The sequence below is a fragment of the Chiloscyllium plagiosum genome, unplaced genomic scaffold (assembly GCF_037043375.1).
Source record: "Chiloscyllium plagiosum isolate Xiang-an unplaced genomic scaffold, Cpla_swu_hap1 HiC_scaffold_18, whole genome shotgun sequence".
NCBI classification, from domain to species: Eukaryota; Metazoa; Chordata; class Chondrichthyes; order Orectolobiformes; family Hemiscylliidae; genus Chiloscyllium; species Chiloscyllium plagiosum.
The window spans coordinates 5,376,578-5,389,433 of record NW_028270156.1 but is presented as its reverse complement, the minus strand read 5'-3'; the positions used below and the strand labels follow the sequence as shown (position 1 = coordinate 5,389,433).

The window sequence follows — 12,856 nt, the reverse complement described above, 5'->3', positions numbered from 1 at the left end:
GTCTGCCCAATTTCAAGACCTTGAGAATTGTCATGATCCCCCTGAGTAAGGAATGAGACCGAGATAGGTGGGTGACTGAGTGTGCGGGGCCTTGTTATCGTGGGAACACACCTGTTATAACTCGGTCAGAGACCCATGACAGTCACTGCTGCCTCTGAGCTCATGACTCCACATGGGAAACTCCGAATTAATAAAACCTAACTGAACATTTAAAAACGCAAAGTGACAGTTTATTTAAACACAGATTGTTCTTGCGGTTAAGCAATTGAGCGATGTACTGGTGAAGTTTCATACGGTACTGGAGTAAAACTGCCTCGAATGGGATGATTAATAACACAGTTAGTTAATGCAAACCTGTCAATGTGGGCTTGAATGTTAGAGGCTGGAATTAGTCACAGCATTCGCTTCATCTGCAACCAAACTCTTTTTTTTTCATCCGAACACTCTCTGCAACTAAAGCATTTCCTCTTGGTATTTGGACAAGGAAAAGCTGCCTCTTTGAACAGTCATGACAACAAATCTGGTGCATGCTGAATATGAATAAACGTGTGGCTGGAAATCCAAACATAACTTCAGGCACTCCCTCCCGGTTCAGGAGAGGTTTGGAGATGGCCAGGGTCCTTAAACGTTTCCTGTAAAGAGGTCTTCCTGAGTTTGAATTTGTGTTGGTGACAGAGTTCCTAACCTGAGGAAACGGATTATTATTTTTATTTTCAGCCTTTGCGGATACCTGACCAAATACGATTGCTCCAGTGCTGACATCAACCCAATTGGTGGCATCAGTAAGACCGATTTAAGGAGCTTTATACAGTACTGTATTGAAAACTTCCAACTCACCGCACTGAGAAGGTAAGTTGATGTTGCAAGAGTTTCAGTTCATGTTTACGTTTGGAACAGAAACGGAAGAGCTGGAGAAACTCAGCAGGTCTGGCAGATCCTGTGGAGGGAAAGCAGAGTTGATGGTCATTGGACCCGAAACATTCTCCAGAACGGAAATCTAGATTAAGGCTGCTTCAGGTCTAAGGAAGTGACGGGAGAGATGTTTTGATTCTTGTGCGGTTCTTTTAATATTGAGGAATCACTGGTGTTGTCCTGTTGCAGCATTATGTCTGCGCCACCAACAGCTGAACTGGAGCCACTTTCAGAGGGACAGACATCTCAAACTGATGAGGTACTTCTTACTAGTTTTAAGATTTCTGACTTGTATTGTAATTCGCTGTTGCCTTGACTTTAGTGAAACAACATGAAATTTTATTCCAATCAGAGAGTGTGAGCAACACAGCAACTGCAATATCATAGAATAATCCATTTGGCCCACTGCACCATGCTGGCCCTTTTGTAAGAGCTATCTGTTGAGTCTTATTCCCCTCCCCTTGAGTGACTTAATTGAAACATCACTGTTATCTATATCAATGATTTGGATGAGAATGTACAAGGCATGACTAGTTTGTTTGCAGATAACAGTCAAAAAGGAGGTATAGTGGACAGTGAGGAAGGTTGTCAGAAATTACAGCAGCACCTTGATCAGCTGGGGATGTGGGCTGAGAAATGGTAAATGGGGTTTAATATGGATAAGTGTGAGGTCTTGCATTTTGGAAAGTCAAATCAAGTTTTGTGGTGAATGGTAGGCCCTTAAGGAGTGTAGTGGAACAGAGGGACCTTGGAGTTCAGGTGCACAGTTCTCTGAAAGTGGAGTCATAGGTAGACAGGGCAGTGAAGGAGGCTTTTGGCACACTCGCCTTCATTAGTCAGGGCACTGAGTAAAGAAGTTGGGAGTTATACAGATGTTGGTGAGGCCACACTTGGGAGTAAGAGTGCAGAAGAAATTTACAAGGATGTTGCCTGGACCCAATGGTCTGAGTTAGAGGGTGAGGTTGGATAAGCTAGGACTTTTTTCTTCAGAGCTTAGGAGATTGAGTGGGGGGAGTCTTAGAGGTGCATAAGATCATGAGAGGCATGGCTATGGTGAATGCACTCATTCTTTTTCCCAGGATTGGGGAATCAAGGACTAAAAGGCATCAGTTACACAGACGGTGGTATGGACATGGAATGAGCTGCCAGTGGAAGTGGTTGAGGCGGGTACATTAACAACATTTAAAAGGCATTTGGACAAATACATGGTTAGGAAAGGTTTAGAAATCTATGGACCGAGTGCAGGGAAACTGGGTTAGCGTGGATGGACATTTTGGTCGGCATGGACCAGTTTGGACCAAAGGGCCTGTTTCCGTGCAGTAGGACTCTAAGACTCTATCCTCAGGGATCTGAACAGAGTGGGTTTCAAGAGGATCTCTCCTCTTGTGGGAGGAGTCTAGAGCTGCTGCAAAATAAGAGGTGGCCCAATTTAGACAGATGTGGAGAAGTTTTGTTTCCTCTGAGATCATGAATCTTTGGAACTGTTACTGTCTCAAAATCTGGTGCAGGCAGATTCTTTGAATATTTTAAGGCAGAGCTGGATAGTTTCTTGGTATGCGTGAAGTTGAAAGTTGATGGACAGGAAGGGCTATAATCCAATCCGCTGTGAATTTTTTTTGAGTGGTAGAGCTGGCTTCAGGAGCTGAGAGATCTACTCCTGCTCTGGATTTGTCTGTTCCCACAGCCCTGTAAGTGTTGTGGTTGTCTAAAATTTGGTATTTTGCATAGTTCTTCATGCGTGCAGGAAGATTCAACAACTTGAATCCTTTCAACAATAATTTTAAGACCAGTTGGATTCCATTTCAATGTGATACACATGCTTCAATGTAACATTCATTTCTGTACAGGCTGATATGGGAATGACCTACACAGAACTGTCTGTCTTTGGGAAGCTAAGAAAGATTGCAAAGTGTGGACCTTACAGTATGTTCTGCAAATTGCTCTACATGTGGAAAAGTATCTGTACCCCAAGGCAGGTAATATAATAGTAGGTTTGCAATATGTTAATTAGAAATAAAAAAAATAGCCAGGAAAAGTATCAGGAAATGTTTTGAGTAAAGTCTGCACTATATTCATCAAACCAATAGTTGTGTGTTTAATAAAACATAGATATGCAAATGCTGGCGATATGAAACACGAGCAAAAATTGCCAGAAAATCTCAGTAAGTCTGGTAGAACCTGTGGAGAGAAAATAGATTTTGTGCTTTGAGGTCAGTGACCTTTCTTTCAAATGGAACATTTTTATTTTCTTTGGTAATGTGTAATACGACCAAATCTTCTGTCTTACCCATTTCATTTTCTCTAAATGTATGTGTGAAGTTGATTGCAATTATCTTTCAGAATTATTTTCTGAATTAGTCAGACGATATTTATACAGAAGCTGACAGTTATTTAGACTTGGATGATTAATCTGCATAATATCCCCAAATAAATTTGAAAAATGTGTTGAGAAAGCCCAGTCTTTTATCTATCCAACTAAAATTATGTTAGATAAAACTTCGACTGTACCTTTCTAAGAATTCAGTTTGGAGCTGTAAATCTAGCATTTCACACTATTGTCTGACTGAACTGAAAATCTATTATTTATTGACTTGAAGCTGTTGAGTCAGCATGGGATTTAACAGACCATGACCAAATGTAAATAGATTTTCTCTGTAAAGTCAATCCACACGCAATTGTTAAACTAAACCCAAACGTGAAAGAGCACTGAAGAGAATATCATTCACTTGAAGTGAATTTTCATTTCTGATTCATCTCCAGGTGGCTGAGAAAGTGAAACATTTCTTCCAGATGTACTCGATTAACCGGCACAAAATGACGACACTGACCCCTGCGTACCATGCAGAAAATTATAGTCCTGACGACAATCGGTTTGATCTTCGACCATTCCTGTACAATGTTAGTTGGTCTTGGCAGTTCAAGTGTATTGATAACCAGGTAAGGCTTAAGGATCCAGTGGCCTGCAATCTAGTTGGAAAATCCAAGTTATTTGGTTTGGCTCTTGGACTATTTTGATTTATTATTTATTCATTCGTGGCTAGACCAGCATTTATTGCCCATCTCTAATTGCCCAGAGGGCCCTTCAGAGCTAATCACATTGCTGTGGGTCTGGAGTCACGTCTAGGCCAGACCAAGTCAGGATAGCAGTTTCCTTCCCTAAAGAGCATTAGTGAACCAGATGTGTTTTTCTGATAATGATTCATGATCTTCCTTAGACTCTTCAATTCAATACAAAACTGAAATTAAAATGCCACCATCCGCCCTGGCGGGATACAAACTTGGGTCCCCAGACCATTCTGAGTCCAGCAGTAATACCACTAAGCCATCACCTCCCTGATATTGGCTGCTGTATGAATCAGAAATTTTTGATTGAAGTGAGACTTTTGTTAATTTAAAACTATTGACCCATGAGATGAGGAGTTAGATCACAGTTGGTCTGTGATCTATCATTTGAGCTGGCTATTCAGTGGGCTGAATGGCTCTTTATGCATCAACATTGTTATGTAATGAAATGTGACAAATGATGGCACTGCAGGCAAAACAACATCATTGGCAGCATGACTGAAAAGACACAACTGAAATAATTTGCTAATTAACTAACAATTAATTGTTGTGGTTCTGTTCGCCGAGCTGGGAATTTGTGTTGCAGACGTTTCGTCCCCTGTCTAGGTGACATCCTCAGTGCTTGGGAGCCTCCTGTGAAGCGCTTCTGTGATCTTTCCTCTGGCATTTATAGTGGTTTGAATCTGCCGCTTCTGGTTGTCAGTTCCAGCTGTCCACTGCAGTGGCCGGTATATTGGGTCCAGGTCAATGTGCTTGTTGACTGAATCGGTGGATGAGTGCCATGCCTCTAGGAATTCCCTGGCTGTTCTCTGTTTGGCTTGTCCGATAATAGTAGTGTTGTCCCAGTCGAACTCATGTTGCTTGTCATCTGAGTGTGTGGCTACTAAGGATAGCTGGTCGTGTCGTTTCGTGGCTAGTTGGTGTTCATGGATGCGGATCGTTAGCTGTCTTCCTGTTTGTCCTATGTAGTGTTTTGTGCAGTCCTTGCATGGGATTTTGTACACTACATTGGTTTTGCTCATGCTGGGTATCGGGTCCTTTATCTTGGTGAGTTGTTGTCTGAGAGTGGCTGTTGGTTTGTGTGCTGTTATGAGTCCTAGTGGTCGCAGTAGGCTGGCTGAGTGTTCAGAAATATTTTTGATGTATGGCAATGTGGCTCGTCCTTTGGGTTGTGGCATATCCTCATTCCATTGTCTTTTCCTTCGGCATCTGTTGATGAAATTGCGGGGGTATCCGTTTTTGGCGAATACATTGTATAGGTGTTCTTCTTCCTCTTTTTGCAGTTCTGGTGTACTGCAGTGTGTTGTGGCCCTTTTGAACAGTGTCTTGATGCAACTTCTTTTGTGTGTGTTGGGCTGGTTGCTTTTGTAGTTTAGGACTTGGTGTGTGGGTGGGTGTGTGTGTGGTGTGTGTGTGTCGTCCCTGTATACCATATGCGGTGATGTCTCCGTTCAGCGTCCTCTGTACCATCATGCCTAGGCATGGGTGTTGGCTGTCCTTTGCTTCCTCTCTAGTGAATCGGAATCCTGTGAGTGTGGCGTTGATGATCCGGTGTGTGTTTTCTATCTCTGTGGTTTTAACGATTACAAAGGTGTCATCCACATATCTGACCCAGAGTTTGGGTTGAATTTGCAGTAAGACTGTTCTAACCTTTGCATTACCGCTTCTGCTATGAGTCCAGAGATGGGTGAGCCCATTTGATATGAACAAATCAATGGCACACCCATTTCTGAACACCCAGCATTTGTACACTACAAAACCAATGTAGTGTACAAAATCCCATGCAAAGGCTGCACAAAACACTACATAGGACAAACAGGAAGACAGCTAACGATCCGCATCCACAAACACCAACTCGCCACAAAACGACACAACCAGCTATCCTTAGTAGCCACACACTCAGATGACAAGCAACATGAGTTCGACTGGGACAACACTACTATTATCGGACAAGCCAAACAGAGAACAGCCAGGGAATTCCTAGAGGCATGGCACTCATCCACCGATTCAGTCAACAAGCACATTGACCTGGACCCAATATACCGGCCACTGCAGTGGACAGCTGGAACTGACAACCAGAAGCGGCAGATTCAAACCACTATAAATGCCAGAGGAAAGATCACAGAAGCGCTTCACAGGAGGCTCCCAAGCACTGAGGATGTCACCTAGACAGGGGACGAAACGTCTGCAACACAAATTCCCAGCTCGGCGAACAGAACCACAACAACGAGCACCCAAATCTTCTCCCAAACTTTTAACAATTAATTAATTAGATAGGAAAGGCTGGATGATATAATGGTATCTAGTCCTGGGATATTGCCATTGCAGAACCGCAGCTTGTCTGAGGTGGAGAGTCTGCTCCATTTGTTACCTGATTCCCTGTTTTGCATTCTTGATCCTATCTTTGTGTTGGAGAGAGAAAGGTTGCACATTACTAATCAGGCCGCAGTGGGCAGATGAATTTGATGTTCGGCTGCCTTGGCTCAAACTTCACCTTCAACTCAATGCTGAAAACGTTCCCTTTCACTTGGGCTATCTTTCCTTGTACTTGTACCTTTGTTGGTGAACAATTTAATTTTAAAGTTGGAGCAAGTTACTATCGATGCTGGAATCTGTGCTGAAAACAACAAATGCTGGAGATCACAGTGGGTTGGACAGCATCCATGGAGAGTGAGAGCATGCTAACATTTCAAATCTAGATGACTCTTCATTAGGTTAAGCTTCATTTTAAAGATTTATTAATGAGATGTGGGCATCACTGGTTGGTCAGAACAATTGTCCATCCCTAGTTAGCCTTCAGGATGTGGTGGTGAGCTACCTTCTTAAACCGCTGCAGCCCATGTGTGTAGATAGATCCATAGTGCCAACGAGTACTCATTTCTATTTGAGTTTGAGTTTTATTGAACCTGCAATAGTCTAATGCATTAATTTCGCAAGGTGAAGATAAAGTTGATCCACTGATTCGACTGTGCTCCTAGGTCAGGAGAAATCATCTCCAATTAAAACAGTTTATTATTGGTACTTCTATATTTAAAGAAAGCGTCCTTCTGTACTAGTTTCAGTGCCATGTTGTGAAACATCTACAGGTTTCACCGTACACTGATTCTCTTCCAACTCTTATTCTGTATATTTGTAGCTGGTCTTTGTAAATGTCTTTTCACATTTCCAATACAGACGACACACTGATTTCAGCAACTTCAAACTCCCCACTTCCATCCCAGCACACACCATCCATTGAAGTGTCATCCACTTGCACCACCAGTACATTGGGGATATTGTAAACCTGTGCAGTGTTTGGCTGAAACTAACTGGTGTACTGTTTAATATTTCACAAAATAAAATACTTCACTTACCTTGATTTCCCCCAATTCTGTACATCACAACAAATGTGCAGTCTCGTGAGCTAACCTCCATGTGATCACAGAAGTGTTAAGGCACAGAAGGAGGCCATTTGGCCCATTGTGCCTGCACTGGCTCATTAAATGTGTGTTATTTGGCACGATAACTTTGCAAGTTGTCTCCTTGTCAATTATGATTCTTTTAAATGTAACAGTTTTGATTTACACTATGCATCCCCTATCTTAACCTTGTCTATTTAAAGTGCTTTTGTTGATTAAGTTATGAAAGTCCTTCATTATTGTTTCGTTTTTCTTTCTCTTTTTTTCAAGGTTTCAAAGCTCGAGAGCAATCAAGAAAGTTCCAACGATGTTGTTTGTGACGAGCTTGACTGAATCTTACAACTCAGTGTTGAGCACAATTGCCAACAATGGACGGAGAGAAGTGTGCTCCCACAGAATCAAACCACAGACTTTGTTGTAGCTGTATAGCAATAAAGCCTAATAGTCCCAGTGAAAATCCTTTCCATTCTTGAGAAATAATACTCCTGTTCAACATCTTTGGAACACGAGAAAGCCGTTCAGCCCATTGAGCCTTTCTTGCCATTCTAGACCATGACATCTACCTCAATATCACTTTCTAACGCCATCTCCCATATCCCTTTCACATCATTATCTTCCAGAAGCATATTCATTTTATGTCTTCAACAGTCTCAATGACTGAGCTTCCAAAGTCCTTTGGAGTAGAACATTCCAAAGATTCACCACTCTGAGTGAGCAAATTTCTGCTCATCTCGATTTTTAAATGGCCAACTGGGCAGTACAGTGGCTCAGTGGTTCGCGTGGTTGCCTCACGGGACCTGGGTTTGATTCCAGCCTCTGGTGATTGTGACTGTGTGGAGTTTGCATGTTCCCCCGCCCCAGGCCATGCCTGTGCAGGTTTCCGTTGGATGCTCAGGTTTCCTCCCACAGTCTAAGGATATGCAGGTTAGGTGGATTGGCCATAGTAAAATTGCCCCGTAGCATCCAGGGATGTGCAGGCCAGGTAGATTAGTCATGGGAAATGCAGGGTGACAGGGATAGGGTGGGTTGCTCTTCTGAGGATTGGTATGGATTTTATGGGCCAAATGGTCTCTTTCCACATTGTATAGATTCTGTGATACCCCTCATCCTGAAATTGCATCCCATTGTCTGAGAGCCACCAACCAGGGGAAATATATTATCTCTCCACCTGGTTATGCTCTGTAAGAACATTAAAAGTTTCAATTAGTTACCTATCATTCTTTGAAACTTTAGAGAATACAGTGCCAGTTTCTTCACATCTTGCCTCATAAGCAGTCCCAGTATCCAGTGAATTAATCTGGTGGACGACCTTTCCACTCCCTCTATGGGAATTACTATACCCCCTTAACTAAGGTGACTAAAGCTACATGCTTTCACTACAGCAACATTAACTGCATTCAAATAGCATCTTTAACATTGTACAATCTGTCGAGATGTGTACTGTTTCGAAGAGTGTGGTGCTGGAAAAGCACAGCCAGTCAGGCACATCCGAGGAGCTGCCTGACAGACCAGCTGTGCTTTTCCAGCATCACACTCTTTGACTCTTATCTCTAGCATCTGCAGTCCTCACTTTCTCCTAGATTTTACAGTTCAACAAGTTGAGACCAAGCTAAGGAAGGACATAATGAAATAGGTGAACAAAGTTTGGTCGAAATAAGTTTTAAATCGAGAATAGGAGAGAGCCAGTTTTAGAAGGGAATTTCATCATTGTTAGCAATTACAGAAAGAGATTTTAGATTCATAGCACAGGTTTCACAATAAAATGATGGCACTTAATTAGGAAGGAACTTGGCCTTTATGAACATTATGAAATGATCATCAGATGGATATTTAAACTGAAGTATTTTACTGTGGAATACAAATTGATAAATGGAAACTTCAAAAAAGAATCTTCACAACTCTTCAAATGTATGAGTATAGGAGAAAGTGAGGACTGCAGATGCTGGAAATTAGTCAAAAAGTGTGGTGCTGGAAAAGCACATCCAGTCAGGCAGCATCTGAAGAATAGAGTTGACGTTTTGAGCATGAGCTTCTGCTGGACTCTCCTGCTCCTCAGATACTGCCTGACTGGCTGTGTTTTTTCAGCACCGCACCTTTTGAAATGTGTGAATGTGTCTGTTTCAGCTGTTCAAGGCTAAATCCAAAAACTGTAAAAAGTGTAAACTGAGTGTAATATTGTCAATGTTGTAAGATTGCCACAAACTCTTCTTTGCATTGAATCTAATTGAATTGTAAAATAGAATGATGTTTTTAAAGTCATCAGTCTCATCACTCTAAGATCTGTACTGCCTTATTCAATATCACTCACTATTGCTTTACAGACGTTAACATTGGGTGGAGGGGTTGAAGTGACATTGTGGGTGTGAAGTTACTAGTTATCAACATTGATTTGAGAGAACATTGTTACAAGATGGCAGTGGACCCCTCTGTTAATTAAACCAGAAAAGCTCACCTCTCCTTGTAATCTGTTAAAGTATGAGTGACCGAGAACTCCCAAATTCTACGATTTAAAGAAAATAATATCAATTTATTCTTCAACTCTAAAAGTGAACATTAAACAACAATTATTCACAACTCTGAGCCTCCCTTTCTCTTAACTGTTTATTTCCTGCCTCCATCTCTATAACAATATGCTGTTCCAATACAACACTTATTAAAATTACATCAAATTAATTTCAAAACCACACAGCAGCTGTTGTCTTGGATGTCTTGTTCTGGCTGAAAGTCTCACTGGGTCGTTGTCTTCCTTTTTACTGTGAATATGTTTCATATGAAGAGGTACTTTTGATAGAGAGTGTTTCCTAATTTCTTGGGTCTCTCTCGATGGCAGTTGCTCTATCTCCAGTTTTCAAAATGCCTGCATTTTTATATCCCCAACATCGGATTGTCTCACTGGTTTGATGTTTGCAAAACAATAAATTCAAACTTGATGGGGTTTTAGTATCTCGGGGCATAAATTTGAATTTAACCAGTTTAATTTTGTCAGCAACCAACTCCAGTATCCATTTCATAGCCAAATGTTACATATTGTCAGTTTTCCCATATACTGACTGTCGTCTAGTCATATCACATGACAAGCCCCTCTCAGAACAGCAGTCACCCTCTCTTAAAGGTACAGAATTCATCTTCATAACACCATGAAGACCCACAACTGCTGATTATCACCTAATTCCCTTTTGGATAATGAGCTGGTGTTCATTCATTTTGAACAAAACTTGCAAAAAGCACTGAGGGTGATAAGGGTCACAGTGTATACTCTGGGTGCTGGACTTGTGTCCATTACCAAAGGCACTTTGGTGATATCATCACTGACTAAAATCAATATTGTCTAGGAGGCAACTTTGTGCACAATATTTAAAAATTACATTTTAGACTGTAGACTTAAAAATGGGAAAAGATACTGCTTTTAACCAAGGAAAGTGTGAGTAAAGATGTTACAGCTTTTAAAAACAAAAGGTTACCAGAAGTCATTGTGTGTTATATTTACAAGGTGACCTTATTCACTTAGTGCAGGAGGATTCTAGACATTTCTGCTCCGTGGGGGTGTATCCAGGATAGTTTCGCCCAGGGACTGATTGGTTTTCCAATAAGGACTGTTGGTCCGGAGTACTCAGCATTACAATATCTTGTTATCTGATGCCTGGGCAAGTGGCTACAGCTTTGTATTTGGACAAAGCAAGAGTAAGACCCAGCCTATGGAAGAGAAAACACCTAAATCTTTGTTTCTCTCTCCCCTTTGGGGAGGAGGCAGAAGGAAGCAAAAGTCTCTGCGCATTCTTGTCTTGAAAAGGGGGAAGCTACCTTCAACACATTGAAAGGCCGAATTTTCAACTGGGGAATGAAAGATTGAGAGTCAGTTCGTCCAAAACCTAACGTTTTCATCAAAGGGAATTCGTTGACACCTGTACTCGGGACTGACTTCAGAACTGCTCCACCAACCCTCTTCTTTCTTACCCCCAGTATCAACGTCTTGCATTGTTTTTTGGAGTGTCAGTTTGTATGCGTGTGAGAGTTTTGAAAAGTTTAAGTTATAGAGTTATAATTTAGCAACTCAAGTTGCTTTGCTGTCATTGCTTTAAAACTGTTTGATTGCAATAAATAGTGAATTTCTTCTTAATGGTAAAATCTGCTGTGTACATTCTTGGAACCTGACAACAAGGGAAAGTTGGACAATTTGCTGATTTAATGTTTGTGATGACTCCGGGAACAGTGGGCCTTGATTTCCAGCCCCATTAATTTGTGACGGAAGTTCATTGCACCCTGTAAGAAAAAGTATTTCAGATAGCTGCCATAAGCATAATGGGCCAAATGGCCTTCATGTGTGTTGTATAATTCAATAGAAAAATAGAAATAATACAAATAAGGGATCTTGTGGTGTAGCGGTAGTGTCCCTTCCTCTGAGCCGGAAAGCCCACATTCAAGTCCCGCCTGCTCCGTACATGCGTAATAACATCACTGAATAGGTTGGTTAGAAAAAAACTACAAATAATAAAACGGCTTCTTGTGGTGCAGTCGTAGTGTCCCTGTTTATGAGTCAGAATTCCCGGGTTCAAGTCCTACTTGCTCCACAGGAGCATAATAACATCGATGAACAGGCTGATTAAAGATATTTACAAATAGGTAAATGTTTGTGCCCCACGTTCTGTATTTGCAGGACCAAAGACTGTGAAAGTTGATTGCAATATATATAGAAGGAGAATTGACTGATGTCTCGGCTACACACTGGATATGGTCAGTTAGGTAGGAAGTCTAAAAGGTGATTTTGTTTAAATTCAGTATTTAGAAGCTCCACTTCCTGATGGCGTGCCATCTGAGGGGTACTTTATAACTGGCGAGAAACAAGTGGCCTTCTGATGGTGCAATGAATGAACCCAACTCTGGCTGTTATTCTTCCATTACATTAACTTGTTAAATTAGATGTCAGGAGTAAGAATGCAATCAGATTATCTGCATCTCATTTTAAAAAAAAACAAACAGTTCCCTTATTTAGGTGAGTTTGCATTTTTTAAAAATAACTGAGCTGCTTAGCTCCCCCTCAACAGTGCATTGCGAAAGCAGTGTGTCGTGTGTCTAATTTAGTGACAAAAGTAGGAACTTTGGGTAACATCAACCTCATGTCAGTTAACACAATCTGAAAATTTGTAACTTTTATGTAATAATGGAAAGAGAGGATAAACTTAGTTAATCCCTGCCATATTCTCTCGTTTCAAAGAGAGGAAGTAAAGGGAAATTGAAGAAAATCCGAGCAGATAACCTCCCTTTATGGCCAGTTCAAAAGCAACGTGGATTATATTGCAACACACCAGCAGGATTGTTACAATGGGTTTAAAATAGAACTTATTAACTTCTTCCTCAAAACTTCTACTGAGTTTTGATGCATACATTTTACTTATTTATGCATCTTATATTTCTTTCCCTTATTAGTTTACAATTAGGAAACAAATTACTTAGTATGAGTCTCAATGTATTATGCATACGGTGAG

General features: G+C 41.2%; 1 protein-coding gene across 5 annotated transcripts in view; it reads left to right on the top strand.

Moving 5' to 3' along the window:
• The window catches only part of nadsyn1 (NAD synthetase 1), a 95,596-nt gene extending 84,098 nt beyond the window's left edge, over positions 1–11,498 (top strand). For 3 of the 5 annotated variants that reach the window (XM_043705355.2, XM_087996254.1, XM_087996256.1), the window contains 5 exons: positions 718–849; positions 1,102–1,171; positions 2,760–2,888; positions 3,673–3,849; positions 7,644–11,498. In XM_043705355.2, the coding sequence (XP_043561290.2) occupies positions 718–849; positions 1,102–1,171; positions 2,760–2,888; positions 3,673–3,849; positions 7,644–7,706 (571 nt within the window). In that variant the 3' untranslated portion in view covers positions 7,707–11,498. Of the gene's footprint in view, positions 1–717; positions 850–1,101; positions 1,172–2,759; positions 2,889–3,021; positions 3,590–3,672; positions 3,850–7,643 lie in introns of those variants that run through there. The other 2 variants (XM_043705356.2, XM_087996255.1) reach the window with 2 other exon arrangements.
• The last annotated feature ends 1,358 nt before the right edge of the window (positions 11,499–12,856 follow it).